The sequence below is a fragment of the Lepidochelys kempii genome, chromosome 1, assembly GCF_965140285.1.
Source record: "Lepidochelys kempii isolate rLepKem1 chromosome 1, rLepKem1.hap1, whole genome shotgun sequence".
NCBI lineage: Eukaryota > Metazoa > Chordata > Testudines > Cheloniidae > Lepidochelys > Lepidochelys kempii.
Genome location: NC_136380.1, coordinates 314,390,477 through 314,411,471, shown reverse-complemented (window position 1 = coordinate 314,411,471; position 20,995 = coordinate 314,390,477). Strand labels below are relative to the sequence as shown.

The 20,995-nt window shown below is 43.1% G+C and overlaps 1 protein-coding gene across 3 annotated transcripts in view; it reads right to left on the bottom strand.

Annotated features, from left to right (window-relative positions):
• MAPK11 (mitogen-activated protein kinase 11) overlaps positions 1 to 17,334 on the bottom strand; it is a 50,476-nt gene extending 33,142 nt beyond the window's left edge. For 2 of the 3 annotated variants that reach the window (XM_073328271.2, XM_073328273.2), the window contains exon 1: positions 17,126 to 17,333. In XM_073328271.2, coding sequence (XP_073184372.1) covers positions 17,126 to 17,238 — 113 coding nt within the window. In that variant the 5' untranslated portion in view covers positions 17,239 to 17,333. Of the gene's footprint in view, positions 1 to 17,125 lie in introns of all 3 variants that reach the window. The other variant, XM_073328272.1, reaches the window with a different exon arrangement.
• Between the last annotated feature and the right edge of the window lie 3,661 nt (positions 17,335 to 20,995).

Sequence of the window (20,995 nt, the reverse complement as noted above, 5' to 3'; positions counted from 1 at the left end):
ATCATGAGATGAATGAAACAAATAAGTGATTATTTAGTCAGATAGTTTGTAAGCATCACAGAACTGGATCTTCAAGAGGGGTTTAAGGGTGGAGAGGGTAGTGGCTCTGTAGAGCACTCCGGAAAAGAGACTCCATGAGTAAAGGGAAGAAAGCACAGGCAGTTGCAGGAAAAGGCTGGCATCTCCGGTGAGGAGGCGCAGGCAGAGTGATATGATAAGAGACTTGGCCTGACAAGTTGGGAGGAGGCAGAGTTATGTAAGACATGATGGTGATAAGGAGACACAATCTGATGTGATGCTTGAGCAAGCAGAGGGGTTCAGACATGGGCTGGTGTGATCAGAAGTACAGGCAAAGAAGGTGATTTTAGTGGCTATGTTTTTCATGACTGGAAAAGGGGACGATGTGGATAGGAGTAAGTCATAAGAGAAATATGTAGCCACATGCCTCATTAGCATGATGAGGACTAAACCTAAATCCTAGGGTGAAATCCTGACCCCACTGAAGTCAATGAATGAAATCTATTGATTTCAATGGGGCCAATATTTCACCCCATGTCGCCTCAGGAATACCTATTCTTCACTTACATTCTAGCTCTTTTAAACTTGGCACATTTGTGAGGAAGGAAATGGATACACAGGTGGCTTAACGCTTACTGCAGAGCACTGCCTAGCAGGTAACTGACCTTATTTGTGCCAATGCATATACCTCCACTCATACTTTTGCTGGCACCCGAAAGCCTTGCAGAACCTGGGTGCTCTCTACAAGGACTTAGGAAGACCCATCATTCTGATAAACATCTTCTCCCCCACTTCAGTTCAATTGTGGGATTCAGTAGCTTGATAAACGCTCAACTTAGTGATGGATTGCTTTCTACCATTTGAATGAGTCAGAGCTTTCAGATGGTATAAAGCATTGCTTTTTAGCCTCAGCAGTTCTTAAACCAGCAGGTGCTTAGACCAGATTGGAACAGAATGAGGGAGAAAAAGCAAGTAGCGACCCGTGTTGTGGGACTTTTAAAGCAAAACTGGGCATATAAAATTAATGCCCATGATACTCAGCTGGTTTAAATTGGCACAGCTCCTGTACAGCCAGTGGACTGCACCAAGTGATGATCTGGCCCATTATATTTTTGAAGTGTTTCTCTCACTTGTCTCACCAGCTCCCCCATCCACGTTGGATATTAAAACTGAAATTTGTGAAATCTAGTTTCCTTTCCACCATTTATGCTCTTCACTGTTTGCATTTCATTCACCTTGGACCATGAAAATAAACTATTCAATTTTGTTACTGCATATTTTTAGTTTCACTTTCTGGTTCTCAAATGTTAGCAGGCTGCCGTGATGTTCAGGCTGCAAACACTGCTGGGAAATATTTCTTTAAGTGGGCTTTTCCCCACAGAAATTCAAAAGCATTAATTTATTGAAAACATTGTCATTGATGTTATTTTTATAAAAGCTAACTCTGGGACCTTAAATTATTTTAGCAGTGTCCCTTTCAGATGTGATCTCAGTCAACCCAGAACTCTCAGTGGTTATAGGTATTTATTTGCTATCTGGAAGTGGTCAAGAGATATCCAGTTGAGCAATAGTGTTGTTTTGGCACTGTTCAAAACCATCTGCTCCGTGTAATTTTAAATCACTGCTTAATTTAGGGAGACTGTTTCAGTGTTGCTTACTCTCATGATATTTAGTGCTTTTCTGAAAGCCCCAGCTGCTTAAATCAAGAGATCATGTGAGACTCTGAGCTTTCACTTCCTAAAAGAAGTAACTTTCCAGACTTCATGTGTTGTTGCTTTTCTCGGCAACCATGAAGCAAGAGTAGCTGAAAGAAGAGTAGCTCAGAAACCAAAAGTCAAATGAAAAGAACGCAAAATGTAATATTTTAAAACAATTTCATGATTTTCAAACCAATTTCATGATTTTGGAATCCTGACTCATGATTTTGGAATACTTGGGATTGGAAGTACAGCTGTTTATAAATAAAAAGTGTGGTTTATGCTTATGAATTGCATGACATAGTAAAAAATAATTACATGATCATTTTGAATTCTTGGTTTATTTCAGTGTGCTTCTGAATCAGTTCAGAAGAAACTAATGATTTTATTTTATAGCATTTACTTATATACATTTACCATTCCCAATCATGAAATTTGGTTTCTGTACAGTTTTGATGAATGTTGATTATTTTACGCATGTTATGCCATAGAGGTGAGTGAAAATGACAATGTGTTTAGTTTTTATAAAAAAAAACTCCTGCTAAATAGAGAAGATATCACAAAGTTTACAAACATCAGTGTCTTGGAAAGGACCCAGAAGAGACTGCTCTTAAAGCAGCCACTGTTTACCGAATTATGGAGCGTAGTCTTGGGAAAGAGCACATACGCCATCAATCCAACCACAAGGAAATGTGCCATAAGAGCAATTGGCAGCACGGCAGAATCAGGAGGGGGCTATGTTGCATTCCCAATGCAAAGAAACGAGCATTTCCCGTTGTCAGCTTTGGATAAGCAGTGCCAACAAACAAGATAAACTAACACAGGGAACTGAAATATTCTCTTCATCTCTCATCCCCAAACAAATGCTTTATTATTTTATGGCAGTTCAAGGAAGTTAGTGAATGCAACTTTCAGAGAGCCACATTTACCCTACAAAGCACAGAGTGCTTCTTTGTCCATTAGGAAACGCACAGTTAGGTACAGGTACATGCATAAGTATAAATCTATAAAAAATATGAAAGGTAGCAAGACAAAAGGAGAGAGGATGAGTAATAGTCTTCAGCAAAACAACATACTAATCTCATTGCTCCAGGAACAACCCTTACTTCACCCTACAAATGGTGATGTGATATATTATGGTTTTGCAATGCAGTATCACTTGAATATTGTTCCTACATGCCTTATGTAATGCTCACAAGGTTTGTAAGAACTTCAGCTTTGCTTTAACTCCAGCACAACTAGTGTCAATTATTTAAGATGAATTTACAGCTAACATCTGAATGCCAAAACAGCTATTATGTTAACTTACATTGCATATACGGTATTAAACATATCATAAAATTGCACATATTTGCTTCTTATTTTTCTATTTAGTCATGTCTCCTTATTTTACTGGCAAAGAAACGTAGTTCTTAACTACAAACATTAACCAATGTCAATATAAATCTATTACCAACACAATTTATAAAATAAAAATAATCAATATACTAACTATACTCAATCTTTGGGCTACAGGGAAGATTTAGTCTAATCTTTGTCTTTTAGACCTCCATCCTGCAAACACTTACGCATATGAGTAACTTTACACATGATTAGTCACACTAAAGACTTTTTTGGGGGAACGGTTATGACATGACTGAAGTCATTGGGACTAATCACATGTAAAGTTACTCATGTGTGTAAATGTATGCTGGGTTAGAGCTTTGGAATGGTTAGCTCTGTTACTGCAGGGACCATGTGGTATTTGTATCTTATACAGCTTTTGAAAAGGCTGCCAGTGCCTAAATAATAAAGATCTGTCACCATTGCAAAGCTAATATACTATTGAAGATCAAGCTGCATTTTATTCTACCTTTCATTGAAAAAGAAAACTGTCAGGTAGCTATAGATTATGGAATACGAAACTATAATTAAAACTGTCAGCTTCTAAATTTACTTTTTTTTCTTTTTAAAATAATGCCATCAAGATGCATGCATAAACCCAAGCAAGCATAATCTCATTTACATTACCAATATCCTTCTTTTCCCTAAGTCCTCCCATATCTTGTTCGCTTTCTCCATAATGGTAAAAATTTCCAGAGGCAGATCTTGGGCTCCTAAGTCACTTTTGAAAATCCCACACTTAGGCCATAAATATAGACTTAAGAGTCTAGAAAATATTGGTCATTATGCCTAAATTTGCCCCTGATCTTGCAAAGAGCGATATGCAGTGAGCCAGGTGTTAGATCTTAAAGGTCTTTGGGACAAGGGACCCTGTTTTACTCTATTTGTAAATTGCCATGCTCATTTTGGCACTGGATAAACAAGTAAGGATGTTATTAATAGTTACAACGCTGGGAACTCAAAGGAAGCAACTCAATTTCCAAAAGCAGGCTGAATTAACTGTGCTCTGCCAAAACAAGTGCTCATTTTTGGTATTTGTCTTTACTGAAGGTTGTAGTTCCCCAGAGCATCATTTTTATAGTTACTTTTTTCACCAGAACTCCAGAGGGTCCTGCTATAAGCACTACGGAGCCACCCCTGTTTCAGTGACCCAACCCTCCCACCCAGATCTTTGCAACCGTACAACTTGGTTGTCTCCTTCCCCTCCATGGGAAAAGCACTCAGTCCGTCTGGTATCAGCACCAGGGAACCAATTCTGTCCCAATCCCCCCACCCCAAGTACCCGCACAGCATTTTTCAAACTCTCCTTTTTTCCTCCTTGGAATCATTGTCCATCTGCTGCTCACCCATGGCTCTCATCACACCCTTGGTGCATCATACCATCCATCCATCTCCTTCTCCTCCTCCCGCTTCTTTCCCCTCACTGGTTCCTTGTTACTCTCTCCCTCTACATGCTCCTCTTCATCCCGATCTCTCCACTCTTCCTACCAGCACAAATCCAGATCCCACATCCACACCCTATTCTGCCTTCTCCTCCTCACCTTTGGCGACATTTTCCCCAGCCCTGAGCCTCCCTCTTTCCCCACCCTCTCCACCTCCTACTCTCATTTCTGCCACCACTGCTGCCCTTCTCGTGTCCCCATTTGTAACCTCGCGCCCATCCTCCTCCTTCTCCTCTGCCTCTCTCTGGAACACCCACTCCATCTCTAAAAAAATTCCCAGCCATCTCCAACCTCTTCATATCTTGCTCTTTCCAGCTCCTGGCTCTCACAGAGACCTGGAGCCTCTCAACTTATAGAGGCCTCTTCTTCTCCCATTCCCACGATGAATCAGCCCAGATTGGGGGTGTTGGACTTCTCTTCTCCCTCTCCTGCTGCTTCCCACCTCTTCCTCTTTTGACCAGCCTGCCCACCTTTTCTCCTCTTTTGACCAGCACTGCATCCAACTCTCCTCTTCTTTGCCTCTCAATGTTTCTGTCACTTATTGGCCACTGACTCCTCCCCATCAGCCTTCCTCTCTTTGACTCTTGGCTCGGTCTTCCACCACTCAGTCTTCTTTTGTTCAACATCTTTATTAATGATTGGAATGATGGGATGCACCCTCAGCAAGTTCGCGGATGACACTAAACTGGGGGGAGAGGTAGATATGCTGGAGGGTAGCAATTGGGTCCAGAGTGACCTAGACAAATTGGAGGATTGGGCCAAAAGAAATCTGATGAGGTTCAACAAGGACAAGTGCAGAGTCCTGCACTTAGGATGGAAGAATCTCATTCATTGCTACAGGCTGGGGACAGACTGGCTAAAAAGCAGTTCTGCAGAAAAGGACCTGGGGATTACAGTGGATGAAAAGATGGATATGAGTCAACAGTGTGCTCTTGCTGCCAAGAAGGCTAACGGCATAATGGGCTGTATTAGTAGGAGCATTGCCAGCAGATCGAGGGAAGTGATTATTCCCCTCTATTCGGCACTGGTCAGGCCACATCTGGAGTATTGTGTCCAATTTTGTATCCCCCACTACAGAAAGGATGTGGACAAACTGGAGAGAGTCCAGTGGAGGACAATGAAAATTATTAGGGGGCTGAGACACATGACTTATGAGGAGAGGCTGAGAGAACTGGGCTTATTTAGTCTGCAGAAGAGAAAAGAGTGAGGGGGGACTTGATTGTGGCCATCAACTCCCTAAAGGGGGGCTCCAGAGAAGATGGAGCTAGGCTGCTTTCAGTGGTGGCAGATGACAGAACAAGGAGCAATTGTCTTAAATAGCAGTGAGGGAGATCTAGGTTGGATATTAGGAAAAGCTATTTCACTAGGAGGGTGGTGAAGCACTGGAATGGGTTACTTAGGGAGGTGATGGAATCTCCATCCTTGGAGGTTTTTAAGGCCTGGCTTGACAAAGCCCTGGCTGGGATGATTTAGTTGGGGTTGGTCCAGTTTTGAGTTTGGACTAGATGACCAATTTGGACTAGATGACCTCCTGAGGTCTCTTCCAACCCTAATCTTCTATGATTCTATACTCATCCCTGGTGACTTGAAGTTTCATGCAGATGACCCATTTGACCCCTTAGCTGCATGTTTCCTTGTCATCACCTCTTCATTTGACTGGCATCCCTTGTTCAACTCTCTCTGTTGCCACTCACCAAAAGAGCATTCACTGGACTTGGTCTTCACCAAGCACTGCTCTCTCTCTGATCTTTTCCCCCTCTCCAGTCATCACCTGGTCTCTTTCAGCATGACCCATCAGTGCTCCTTCCCTCCCCCAACACTGTCACTTGACCATTCCCTGACTTCCAATTCATCAGCATTGATGACTTCTCACCTGTTCTCAGTTCTCTCTTGCCTGCCTTCTCTTCCCTTTCTTCCATCGATATGGTCGTTGATTCTCTCAATTCTTCACTAGCCTCCACCTTTTGCTTTTCCTTCCCATCACAAGCTTTGCCCCACCAACCCGTAGCTCTGGCTTGCCCCCCAACATCTGTTTCCTATGCTTCTACTCTTGTGCTGCAGGGCATCTCTGGTGGAAATCCTACCTCCAGGCTGACTTCCTCCACTATGAATTTGTTCTCACCTCTTTCTGTTCTACCATATTCCTAGCTGCTTAATTGAATCCCATAGTCACAATCCCAGCTACCTTACTTGCCACCTTTGACTCGGTCCTCAAACCAGCTCTCCTGCACCTCCACTATTCTCTCTGCACAGGGTCTTACCAATTTCTTCCAAGAGAAAACTGACAAATATAATATGACTTTCTCTCAACACACCTTTCTCCTCTTTCCCACCTTCCTGCCTCCAAATTGCTCTTCTTCCATGGCGCAGATGCAGAAGTTCTCACATGCTGTCCTTTTCTGACCGTTCCATTTGTCCCAGTGACCCCCATCCAATTTCCTGATCTCCCTTGCACCCACTCTCATCCTCTTCCTTATTCTTCTCCTTCACCACTCATTCTCCCCGGCTCCTTCCCCTCACACACAAGCCTCAGTCATCTTAAAAATTGTTTTTGTTTTTTTAATGGGAGAAACTAACATCAAACCTACTCTTGACCCACTTCCCTCTCCAACTACCACCCCATGTTCCTTCTCCCTTTAGTTTCTAAGCTCTTGAAACATGCTGTTGGCAGTCGCTGTCTGGAGTTCCTCTCCTTGAATTCCATCCTTGACAGCCTCCAATCCAAATTCCAACCCTTGAACTCCACGAAAACTACTCTCAGTAGTCACCGACTTCTTCCTAGCCTAAGCTCAGAGCCAGTACTCCATACTCATCCTCAACCTGCCAGCTGCCTTTGCAACAGTTGATCACACTCTTCTTTTTGAAATCTTGTCCTCCCTTGGCTTCCGTTTTTCTGACCTCTATGGGTTCACCTCTTACTTCTTTAATCATTCCAGCATGTCCTTCAAAGGATCCTTCTCTTCCCCTTTCCAACTTTCTGTTGGGGATCCAAAGGACTCTGTCCTTTTACCTCTTTACTCCAGACCTGTCTCCTTCTGTCCAAACTAAAATCTCAGCTTCTATCTCTGACATCTCCTTGTGGCTGTCTAACCATCAGTTCAAGCTCAATGAGGCTAAAACAGAGCTCCTAATCTCTTCCTGTCCCCTCCTTCCCTCCATGCTACCTCCCTTCTCGATCACTGTGGACAACACCACCATCCTGCCAGTCACTCAGGTCCATAACCTGAGCGTCTTCTTCGACTCAGACCATTCTCTAGATCCTCACACTCAGGCCATGTCTATGTCTTGTTAATTCTGTCTGCCTCTCTAAGATACAGCCTTTACGATCCATCCACACAGCCAGCACTCTCCTCCCGGTTCTCAGCATCTCACATCTCGATTACTGCAATATCGTTTATTCTGGCCTTGGCAATTGTAATCTTGCCCCACTCGTATCCATTTGTAATGCTGCTGCAAAGATCATTTCCCTAGCCTATAGCTTAACCATGAAACACCTTTCTTTGCATCCCTCTGCTGGCTCTCCTTTCTCTAAAGCATCAGTCATAAGCCACTTGTCTTCACTTCCAGGCTCTTCACAGCTTATTCTCACCCTATTTATCATCTCTTATTAGCTACTGAGATGCTGACTTCCACCTCTGATCAACACGTGATGCCAGCCTCCATAGCCTACTTGTTAAATTTTCAAACAAGCAACTTCATGCTCTCTTCCATGCTGCCTCACATGCTTGGGAAGGAGCTCTCAGAAAAAATCTGAATAACTAATGCATTATCCTTCTTCAGACCCCTTCCTGAAACTCTCCTTTGCCATGATGCGTACAAAAAACATGACAACCGTTAGGATGCGGGTGTGCTGTGACCACTGCCCATCATGCTAACCAACATCGTCTCATTGTTTCCTTGTGCACCCTGTAAGTCTGTATCCATCCACTGTCTTGTCCCATATTTAGATTCCATGCTCTTTCGGGCAGGGTCCAACGTTTTGTTCTGTGTTTGCATATTGTCTTGCACGGTGGGATCCTGGCTCATGACTAGGGGCTCCCAGGCTCTGTGGTAACAGAAATGAACAACAACAAACAACAACAAAAGCTATAATTCAAGGTCCCCAAGCAATCAGAATTCAGCTGTGCTAGTGTCAAGATTCACCATGAAATGGTGGAGACTGAATGAGAGCAGGAGAGATTGTGCCAAACACCCAAAATGGCAGAGCTGTCACAGAGCAGAAAGAAGGCAGACTCTGCTCGGTTCATTTTTCATCGTACCAGGATTGTCACTCAATTTGTACCACGAAACAGAAATGCAAACTCAAGGGAACAAATCAGTCTCGAGCCTGTCTCCTGGCAGGAGTCCTTCCATCTTCTGTACAAAATGTGTTAGAAAAAACCCAAATCCTCAGCAGTAAGTGTCCCCTTGCTGCCAAAAGAGATGGTTTTTGTATCTCTTTTGCCAGCCTTGCTTTGAAATCAGTCTACAACACCTATAAGTAAGATTCATATCTTGCAATTCATGACAAAGCTTTGCGTAGTCATCTTCAGTGAGAATCATTATCCTTTTTAAAACAAAGACCTCATCAGAACCAATGTAGATGTCAGCAGAACCATAATTAGGACCAAGTTTAGCCTTGATGTAGGCGATGTCCCTCCAATGAAGACAATGGAGATAACCCTCGCCAGGGCTGAATGTAGGCCCAAATCCTGCAAAGGGATCCCAATGAGTGCACCTTTCAGACTGTACAAAGCCCACTTCAGTCAACTACCTCTGCAAAGGCCCACTGGTGCAGATATGATTTCAGAATCAGAGCCTTCGCCCTTGCAGACCCTTCAAGTCTTTGGCTCTCAAATATATCTATATACAAAAAGTGCATGTATTACTCTGAAGTATGATCACTTCTGTATTCTTTTAGCATTCAAATAAGCAGGCATTTTTACAAATGACACAAATTACAGAGGTGACGTTTTACTTAAAGTTTAGTGTTACTGTACATTTAGTGTTCCTGTACATTTACATACATTTAGTGTTACTGTAATTTATACTGTATTAATATTTCCATTAGAAATAAATATTTCCCGCGGTTTAAAACTACCATAAAAAGGTGCTGTGGGCTAAAAGTCCTCAAATAAGATCTTAACTCAGGACTGATTCTATTTTTAGCCAAAGGTGATTTACAGTCTAACAATTTAGTACAATTTTAAAAAATACCAACAACCTCCCCCGCTCCTCCCCAAACACTACTTAATGGTCTCTGAAGCAGTTTTGGTGCTCTTAACACTAAGACAATTTATGAAATGCGTTTGGTAAGCAATTACTTTATAATTTAGGCTCCAGTCATGCAGTTCACTGCACCCCCAAGCTGATTTTAAAGTAGAATCACAGGATCAGGACCTTAAACTTTAGAAGTTGGGAGCCTTAATCCTATTGCTTCACCTTCCTTCCAATGCCTCAAAACAAAGTAAGACCCAGTTCAGGAAAGGATCTCTTTTCAGGATAGTATGTAAGCTTAACTTTAAGCAAATGCTTATGTTTCATTACAGTCAATCAGACTTAAGCATGTGCATCAGTGCTTTTCTGAATCAGGGCATATTTTATTATAGTCTGTGGAGAATGAAAAAGTTGTGTGTATTTTTTAAAACAAAAATATGCACCTCAGTTACCAGTGTGATATTATCCTGCCTAAATATGTAGAGTTAAATCAAAGGAGGTTGTAAGAAGGAAACCAACAGGAAATGAAACAATGGCTAAAATAAGGTGCTATCATAAAGAATATCAAGGGTCCTTGAGGAAACAACAGGGAAGCTATTGATTGGGGAATAGCTGCCTGGCTCCAGCTAGTCTGGCAAGGTGTACTTTTCCCAGGCCTGCACCTTGGACCCAACGGGAAAGCTAAAACTTTAAACATGCTGACCTAAAAGGGAGGGGTGGGAGAAGTGTGGGTGGTCAGCATGCTGACAAGGAGACCCACTAGGGGAGACAGTCATAAAGAGCATGCTGCAGAAGGCAGTCTGTGCCTGTACCATACAGAGATGGGTTAACTGGGCAGAGGAGAGCTTACAAAGCTGGCAAGATTAAGATATAGGTATGGGGAAATATGCATATAGGCTTTGTCACGTTTACTGTTTGCGCTGCATGCTGTGTACCCTTTGAGTGAATAAATAATGCTTTATTGTGAAGAAGCTGTTTTTGAGTCACTTTAATCAGCCGCTGTCACAGTCTTCTGGGGGAAAAGTTTTACAGGTGGCAAACTCAATTGGGCCTGCTGAGTTAAGAAGGTTGGGAAACAGGGTGGGGCTGCACCCCAGACTTCAAGTCTAAAGGCATGTCTGCACTGCACTCCACTAGTGTCAGCATGCAGGGCATGGGCACATGCCACAGTAAAGAGCCAGCTGTATCCACACTGCGTGTGTAGCTACCCACAGCAGTGAAAGGCTCTGGAGCTGTCAGAACCTTTTCCCGCTGCCTCCCAGGGGTGGGGTGTACCTGGCCTTTGCAGCTCCCTACAGGAGGCCCCGCAGTCCTACTACACCCCACCCATCAGCAATGTGGGAGAAACAGCAGCAAAGGTGGATTCTCCAAGCCTGCCTAGAGAGGCCTCTTTGGAGCAGTCACTTTGGAAACCACAGAAACCTGGTTCTCCAAAGGTTAGAGGGACTAGCAACAGCCAATCTGGGCCTGGCTGGCCTAGATAGAAGGAGCTACCTGGTCTTAGCTGCTCTCTGGGCAAAGGAGCCTAACAATCAGACAGACTTTATGGCTGAACTTACTTAGCTGGGATTGCAGAGAGAGAAGAACCTGAGCACACTGGCCCTGGGATAGGGCTGGAGATAAAAGGGGCCTAGTAGGATGAGGCCTAGGGAAATAGCACCAAAGGACTGAAATCCGCAGTACATGGCTGCTGTGTACAGGGTCCCTGGACTGGAACCCAGATTCCCATACCAGACAGGTAAAGTAGTGTAAGCCCCAAGAAGGAGACAGGGCTTATTTGGGAGCCCGCACAATGGGCTGAATTTAAAGGGGCCAGAGCTGGTGCTGAAGATCCTATTGAGGGCAAATAGACTGTTTATTTATTGGATTCTTTAGTACTCCAGAAGGGTTTCATTGGGACTTTGTGACTTGGCCAGAGGTTGGCCGGCAGCCTGCAGGAGGCGCCCTGGGTGAGAACTGACTGTGGTACCACACCCAGCCACTTGGTAGCACTCAAGAAGTGAATGACCCTTTACTCTCCCGTTGCCAAAACTTTTCCTTGCTGCTGGAGCCTGTGGGATATCACTCTGCTAAATATAGCTGTGTAGATGGGGCAGGCATGGCTTGGACATGTAGACAGTCATGTAGTGTACATAACCTAGGGATTCAAGTGTGATTTTTACCCAATTCACCTAAGCAACGTCTTACCAGCTACGCTGCCATTTAGCTCTGTGCTAGGGGGTGCATATAGAATACACACGCTACATACAGACTTAGCACAAGTATAAATAGCAGTGTAGATAGCAAAGCACTGCTTTGGTGCCTCAAATAAAGTCATGCTTGAATCCTGTGTGTATGTAACCTGCAAGGCTCTCTACTCACCCAAGCAGTGCCTCCCCATCCACACTGCTATTTTAACAATGTAGTGGCCCATTGCCACAGGGAAAAGCTCTGGCAGTGGGGAAAGGCTCTGGCAACTCCTGCTAACAAGCCTTTCCCCACTGCTTCCCCTTGAAAGAGCCTTTCACTGTCATCTGTAGCTATACATCTCAGTGTAGATACAGCCTGCTTTTTTCCTGCTGTGTATAGCTACATGTTGCCACAAGAGGTATGCAGTGTAGATGTAGCCCAAGAGTGTTTGGACCATTGGGGTTCCACCCTTGAAAAAGGTGAGGGAAGCCAGGCCAGTGAGTTGAGAAGTGCACTCGAATGGGATAAAAAGGATTGAAAACAAACTTGCTCTGTAATCATGACATAGTCCAATTTTATTTTATTCTTCCTAGAACAGAAACAAGATGCACTTCAGTGCACTTTCCCATCCAAATGGGCAGATATTACAAAATGAACTTTGGGACACTGGGGAGGGGAGGATACAAAGTTAACAGAAAAAGTGTAGTTTAAATCCAAAGTGGTTTTAAAACTCACAGAGTAGGGATGAAATCTTGGCCCCATTGAAGTCAGTGGAAGTTTTGCCACTGAGAAGTTAGAAGTTAACCCTAGATGTTTAATGTGTATGCATTTCTTCAAGAAAGGGATCTGTACTGAGGATGCTAAAATGCATGATGGTGTCACAGTTACTCTAATTGATTTTTATTATGATATGAGTGGTTATAGTTAAAGATTGCATAATAGTTTCTATTTTAATCTCTAGTTATCTGTCATATTCAGCTTCCTGAAACATTCACTTTCTGGGCTGATATGTTTATGCTTGGTCTCTGCACAAAGAAATTTTGGGAGTAAGTTTAAAACTAAAACATTTCAGTGATTTTTTTTCTTATTTTTATATATTCAAAAACAAGTTTTCCATTATATAAAAATCCTTGCAACTTTTTAGAAATGCAAACAAACCCAACTCTCCGTGTTAAATGGCTGGGCCTTGAAAGTGGATATATGGCATCATGTAAACAGCCCTAAGTGAGAAGAAATGCCGTGGAGTATTACTCAAAAAACAAATTTCATTGTAAGTTATGACCCTTTGAAGTTTATGGGACCTACATACACCATATCTTATTTGTTTGTTTTTGTGCTAAGCTTAACGGACCTGATCCTGCACCTATCAAAGGCGATGATAGAACATCCACTGACTTCAAGGGTGAAGGCTAAAATGCAAAGTTCTCAGCTAAGGAAGACGGTGTAGCCTACATCTGCAGAGTTAACTGATGAAAATACAGCATAGGGGTGCAGTGCCTGAGGCAAGGACTCCACAGAAGTTCCTTGCTCTGAAGTCCAATGGGGTACTAGGCAGGTCTGCTATATGCTTTGTAAAGTTTGCAGGAACGAGCGCCACTCTGATGTATCTTCAGTGTGAGGAGACTAATCTCTGTGGGTCAGAGATTATATTTTGCATCTGGTACAACATCAAAGCACGTTGCCAGCATTTAAATAAATACCTAGTGAAAGGGGCTGCAAAACATTTGTTTTATACCAAAATCATTTTGAGCTATAGGACCACAAAAATACCTGATCTCTCCCCACTTTATTTCTAACTCTACTTTAAAAGCTTACATGTAGACATACAAAATTTAATTCAAAAAAAGTCACTCCAAGGCTGAGAAGTTGTCTGACAGAATCTTCACTAACATGATTTAGCCCAACATATTGAATGCAACAATTACAACATTTTTTTACCCAAAAGTCCCTCAGATGCAAGTAACAAGTTACATTAAAAGGGGAAGATTTACAGGAAACAGTTACCCTGAATGAGAAAGGAGGGGAACATCTTACTACGAATAAAGATTTGTTCCAATACTGTTAAGAAACATATGATTCTATTAAAAACTTTGATCCTATTTCAAAGCCAGTGTTTGGATTTCAAGACTATAGCTTTGATTCAGCAGTTGCTTAAATGCAGTTGATTTCAACAAGACTTAAGCATGGTTTAAGTATTTTGCTGCATAGGGTTGGGATTAGTCATACAAAGGGGCAGAACACATTAGTCAAGAGAATGAATATGCTGGTTATCAACATATTACTGATTCCATTGTGTGGAAAACATTCAAAATATCAATGCATATTAAAATTATTGTACAATGTTTTTTCTTTTCTTTTTACAGACCATGAATCCTTTTCTCACAATGATGGGCTTTTGTTCACATCTATAGTCTCACTGGGGTCAACTCATGGAACAACGTAATTCTTTGGTCCAAAAATGAATATTTTAGCAATAAGCTCTTACCACCACTTTCATTTCAGATGCACTTCCCTGCTTTCTCTCTCCTAATTTCTATGCTTTCCCATTTGTCAACAGCTAGGAATTCCTTAGCATCAGTGAGCGGGGAAAATAAGTAGAAGACATTGTAAATTCTACCACAGCTGAAAACAAACCAGCTGTGCAACATTTGAAACACCACATGTTTCAATTTCCTTTATTATGACTGAAAAGTTTTTGACATTACACTACAGATTTTTCTTAGAAATATTTGAGCTTAAGGAAAAAGGACAGAACAATCAGGTGCAATTAGAAAATTAAGAGGCTTGTTTTCCAACTGCAAACTTAACTTAGTTCTCAAACTAACAGAAAAAACCCGAATCCTCAGACTAAGAGCTATGGTTTAAACTATGGTTTAAACAACTTAGGAACAGAGATATTCACAGAATTGTGTCCTTAGTTGGAAGGAAACGTATGAATGATCACACAGATTTTGTAGAAAAAGGAAAAACCTGAAATCTAGTCAATTCTAGAAAATGAGTTAAGAGAACTTCTAGGTACAACACCTGCCCTAAGATCACCTGCCAATTATTTTGTGTGGTGTGTGTGTGTGCACGCGCGGAAGGGGGGGGTGTTAATCACATTTTCCTATTTTAAAAATGTTTCTCTTTCCCCTGTTACGTGAAAGACCCAAACAAAAAAACCCTCGGAAACTGACAATACAGGGTGTGAAACTGACCATTCAGAAGGTTTTGTCAAATGCACAAAACAAATCAATTGGAAACAAAATTGAGAACTTTTTTTTCATTAGTGTCTTTGATTATAGTCATGATAGGGGTTTCGTTGTAAATAGTACGCAAAATAATTCAGATAGAGGTATGTTTTTTAAACTGACAGTGACTTTTTAAAGAGTTAGTTCTGAAAATGATTTGAAGTTTCTACAAATATAGTTAAATATGAATCAAATAGAAAAGTAGCTTGATCCTGCAGGACTGGAAGCACAAAGTAAACGAATTCTGTTTGATAGATAACTGAGCAATTATTAAAAATGGAAGTGTTTAATGGAAAGGACACATCATGGATCCCTGCACAATATTAATAATCTACAGTCTTTGGGTCCCATTCTGCCATGACTTACAATTCAACTGAAGTCAGTGGGCAAAATTCTGTTCTCATTTACACCGATGTTGATCCAGAGTAACTCTACTGACTTCACTGATTTACACTGGCGTATCCAAGAACTGAATTTGGTCAAATAAGGCTGTGTGGGGTATAAGACAGAGCAGAATTTGACGTCATGTGCTTCTCCATATATCCTACTGATCACCTCAAATAATGTTTATCACTATATCATTCTCCTTATTTCTTTGTTCTCCACTCCTCTGCTGGCACTCTGATTAACCTGTTTGCCAGGAATCACGTAACTCATAGAAACGAGGTATTATTTCAGACACAAATATGGAGCAAGTGAGTTGCAGGCAAGACAATAGGTCACACAATAACCCTAAAACAGGCATGACAGAATGCAATGAAGGTTCTCATAACATTAACAAGGAGAACTTTGCTATTCATGCAAAAATCTCTCAGCACTAACACTCTTACTCTTCTCTGCCTGACTCTAAAGAAGCAACCAGGTTTTATTTCTGATTCACAGAGACAATGACTCTGCAAGATTCCTGGTAGTGTTGCAATTTTCACTGAGCTAAAAGTGCACATAAAATGAAGGCTTCCTCCTTGATAGATGGATGGACTCTGTAAACAAACTCCTCATTGTCTCCCTACACCTAAAAACAGGTTTAAATGAGCCTGGAGGTATTTTTAGGTGAAGGTCTGAGGTGATGTAACAGTGTTATATCAACTAGTGAGCAGGCTACTGAAGGGGTGGAAAAACAGGGGCTCTGGTGATTCACCCACCTAAAGTTTTGTTTAAAAAGAGCAATGGTAAGTTGTTCGAAAGGCAGCGCTAGTCACCTTCACCCCCTAAAATGAATGCACCAGATTCCCCCCACCCCACAGCAGTGTGAATAAAAGGGCCATCCTAGCAAACTTTAATTCATGCATGCTGCTCAGCAGTGAGGAAAGTCTTAAATCTAGTCTGGGGGAAGCCTCTTTTCAGTAGCCAGAATGACCCAGGTTACCCTTAGCAACCCATGAGGAATTCCAGAGCTCAACATTATTGTGAGAGCTTCAACTCCAGCTCTCCCTCCTCCTAACCCTAGTGGGGGGCGGGGAAGAGAAAAATCACACACACAGATCCTCTGTATAGAATATATAGGGGTAAGAGAGCCTACAGTATTAGGATCTCTAGCACACAGTCATATAAGAGCCTACGGGCCATAGGTGCTGGAACTGGGGGTTCTGCCCCACCCCCTGGCTGGAAGTGCTTTCCATCCTATATAAGGTTCAGAGTTTGGTTCAATGGCTCTCAGCACCCCCACCATACAAATTGCCCCTGCCCATGGCTACCCTGCAGCGGCGGCTACCCCGCCTGGATCACACAGAGAAATCCTCCCGCTGTTACACACCCGGCCCGATCCTGGGCGTATCGCAAACACACCCCAGTGCCGGCCTTGCCCATACCAACCCGGGCCTAGCGGCTCCCCATGCAAACGGCTTCCGGGCATTGTTTGCGCCCAGCCAGAAGGCTGCCAGCCGGGCAAACCTTGCCGGACAGGTCGGGGAGGGGGCTGGGGGGAGCAGGGAGCTGTCCCTCCGCCCGGGGGCCCGTCCCCTCCTGCCCGCCGCCCGCGGCTGGCACCTACCACACAGAGCCGTAGGCTCCGGAGCCCACCGGGGTCAGGTTCTGGTAGCGCTGGGGAACCTCCCACACGGTCTTGTTCAATTCCTGCTTGTAGAAGCCGCCTCGCTCGGACATTTTCCGGAGCAGCCGCAGCAGCGGCTCAGCAGCCAGCGCGCTCCAGCTGGAAAGAGCCGCCGGAGCCAGCACCGGGCGGGCACCGCCAGCGGGGGCTGGGGGAGGGACCGGGGGAGGGGAAAAGGGAGGGGCAGACGGCAGGAGGAGGGGAGTAGAGAAGAGAGAGGCAGAGGCGGCGGCGGCGGCGGCGGCGGCGGGGGGGGGGGAAGCACCTAGAAAGGTAGCCAGGAATGCAAGCCCAGGCCCAGTGTCACAGTATCTCCCCCCCCCCCACACACACACACAGTGTGACAGCAAGGGGCAGGGCAGCATTACTCCCCCTGACCCTGGCACAACCCACGGCCACAGCTGATCATTTCAGAAAACGAAGCAGGGAGGGTGGGGGAAAGCCGGGCTGAGCCTGGAAGAGCCAGGGCACCCCCCACCCCACCTCTTCCAGTTCAGCATGGACACGAGAGAGAAAAGGCGGATCTGCTCACGCAGTTTTGCCAAATCAGCTGTTCACGTGTATGAGTATATTATTGGGGCTAGTGTACATTTACTGACACGCTAGGAAGCTGTTCCACAACCTAACCGATCTGGCTAGCAGCAGGTTTTATCTTGTTGCCAGCTCTAGCGATTTGATCCTGAATCTCATGATAAATAGTAAAAAGAAAAGGAGGACTTGTGGCACCTTAGAGACTAACCAATTTATTTGAGCATGAGCTTTCGTGAGCTACAGCTCACTTCATCGCATGCAAGTAAATAGTATTTTTCTTGAAGCCCCAGCGCCTGGACTCGTTTGATTATCTTAGACTTTCGGCTTCCATTTACAGAACTAAGTTTCTAACCCCCAGGGTTAAAATGAAAAGCTTGAAAAACACATCCTGTAAAGGCTCAAAAGCCACAAAGCAAATAAAAAGAACCCCAAGTTTATTTTTTGTTACTATCTCATGATTTTTGAAGGCAGGAAGTTGGCAATATGGCAATATTCACCCTATATTTACCCATCCTATAGTTACTTCCCATTACTTCTTACACCCCCGTGTGGCTCTAAATAATTTATCTTCATTTTGTGTTTACAGTATTTAAATATCTATAGATTTCTATGCACCCCCTTCTCAATCATCACTTACCCAAAGTATATATTTAATCTTTCTTCATAAATCCCCTTATAAATCCTCCATTTCCCAGATCACTTTGCTCTGAACTCCGTACAGTTTGACGATAGGAAAAGGAGTACTTGTGGCACCTTAGAGACTAACCAATTTATTTGAGCATGAGCTTTCGTGAGCTACAGCTCACTTCAACCCCACTGCAGGGCGTCAATGTGTATTGTGGTACATCAGTCTCTCAGCTGTCTGCTAGTGTGATGGGTGTATCATCAACCGGGAAAGCAAGTGCTGTAGGCACTCCAAGCCCTGGGGTCTTCAGGTTTCAGTTGGATTGCCAAAAAACCCTACCTACACTTTGCATAAAACAGGATTCCTTCACTAGGTTTGCCAGAAATAAATATCGCCAGGGACACTTGCTTAACAGTTTCAACAAACAAACAGCAAAAGATAAGTTCATCCGCTGAAGTGAGCTGTAGCTCACGAAAGCTCATGCTCAAATAAATTGGTTAGTCTCTAAGGTGCCACAAGTACTCCTTTTCTTTCTGTGAATACAGACTAACACGGCTGTTACTCTGAAACCATTCAACATTTAGTAACCCAACCAGTCCCAGGCAGACTGCAAAGAGCTACAAAAGGATCTCACAAAACTGGGTGACTGGGCAACAAAAAGGCAGATGAATTTAATGTAGATAAATCCAAAGTAATGCACATTGGAAAACATAATCCTAACTATACATATACAATGATGGGTCTAAATTAGCTGTTACCACTCAAGAAGGAGATCTTGGAGTCTTTGTGGATAGTTCTCTGAAATCATCCACTCAATTTGCAGCAGCTGTCAAAAAAAAAAGAACACCAGAATGTTGGGAATCATCAAGAAAGGGATAGATAATAAGACAGAAAATATCATATTGCCTCTTTATAAATCCATGGTCTGCCCACACCTTGACTACTGCGTGCGCATGTGGTCATCCCATCTCAAAAAAGATATATTGGAATTGGAAAAGGTTCAGAAAAAGGCAACAAAAATGATTAGGGGTATAGAGCGGCTTCCGTATGAGGAGAGATTAATAAGACTGGGACTTTTCAGCTTGGAAAAGAGGCGACTAAGGGGGGATACGATAGAGGTCTATAAAATCATGAGTGGTTTAGAGAAAGTAAATAAGGAAGTGTTATTTACTCCTTCTCATAATACAAGAACAAGGGGCCACCAAATTAAATTAATAGGTAGCAGGTTTAAAACAAACACAAGAAAGTATTTTTTCACACAACACAGTGTCAACCTCTGGAACTCCTTGCCAGAGGGTGTTGTGAAGGCCAGTACTATAATGGGGTTCAAAAGGGAGCTAGATAGATTCATGGAAGATAGGTCTATCAATGGCTATTAGCCAGGATGGGCAGGAATGGTGTCCCTAGCCTCTGTTTGCCAGAAGCTAGGATTGGGTGACAGACAGGACATGGATAACTTGATGATAACCTGTCTGTTCACTCCCTTTGGGGCACCTGCCATTGGCCATTGTCAGAAGACAGGATAGTGGGCTTGATGGACCTTTGGTCTGACCCAGTATGGCCATTCTTATCTTCTTATGTTCAGTTGGGGCAATCTAGACAAGGGGTGTGAAGGTAACAAAGTACAGGTACCTTCTGGCACAATCAGGGTATGCATGTATCCTACTCTTAGGGCCTCCAGCCCTGGGTCCTAGGCTGCTTCATATTCAGCCTTCCCTTCATGGCCTGCTCCCAGGCTGCTGTCTGTGTCAGACCTGCTGCTCATCCTTTCACGAAGCATTTCTACCTGTCTCGGAGTCTCATCCCCCAAGTAGCACTTCTTTCTTGCGCTGGAGGGATCATGGAGCCCTCTCCTGGATAGATGGTGAATTGAGAGGTAAAAATGCCCAGTAATGAGCCAGCAGGTGCATTACAATAGCTTGTTTTTCTCAATATCACCTTTCCAGATTTCTAATAAAAAATCCCAGTGCAGCCACACCAGAGCTATAGAGAAAAGAATGATCACCCCCCCCCCCAGCCTTTTAAACCTTTTATACTGGCAAATTGCAAAAGAGACACTCCAGTCTCTTTCAGAATTATTGCCTGAGGAGTTTCTCCCTCCCATTAAATGCTGGATCATTTTTCACCAGATGTAGTATCTTGCATTTTTCCAAGCTGAACCTACCCTTGTTACTATGTTTCTAATCATTCAGAGGTCCCTTTATATTAATTTTCTCTCCTTGTTAGTAATTGAAATCACTCTCAGTTTAGTATTTGCTCTGAGTTTCTGTCAAGGTATTTATATTGCACTCACCACTGTATCTGTCTAATTTAATTAGCATACTGCTTATATGATGTTCTGACTAGTGGAGATGTTCTTACTAATGAAGGTGTTAAAAGACTGGACCCAATATTGATCCCTGCTATACTCCAGTAAACACCTTCCCCCAATTCATTACGCTGACACTTTGTTATTTCCCTTTGCTTACGTCTTTCATCCACTTGTCCATCAAAATGAGAACATTTCTATCCCACTATTTTCATTATTTTTTTCAAGTAAGATTTTAGGAAACTAAAATCCTGATATGTTAAATCCCGGGGAGCAGCCATGGTCTAATAAAGAGAGCACATAGGAATCTGGAGATCTTATGGCCAGAAAATTGGGGCTGTTTCCA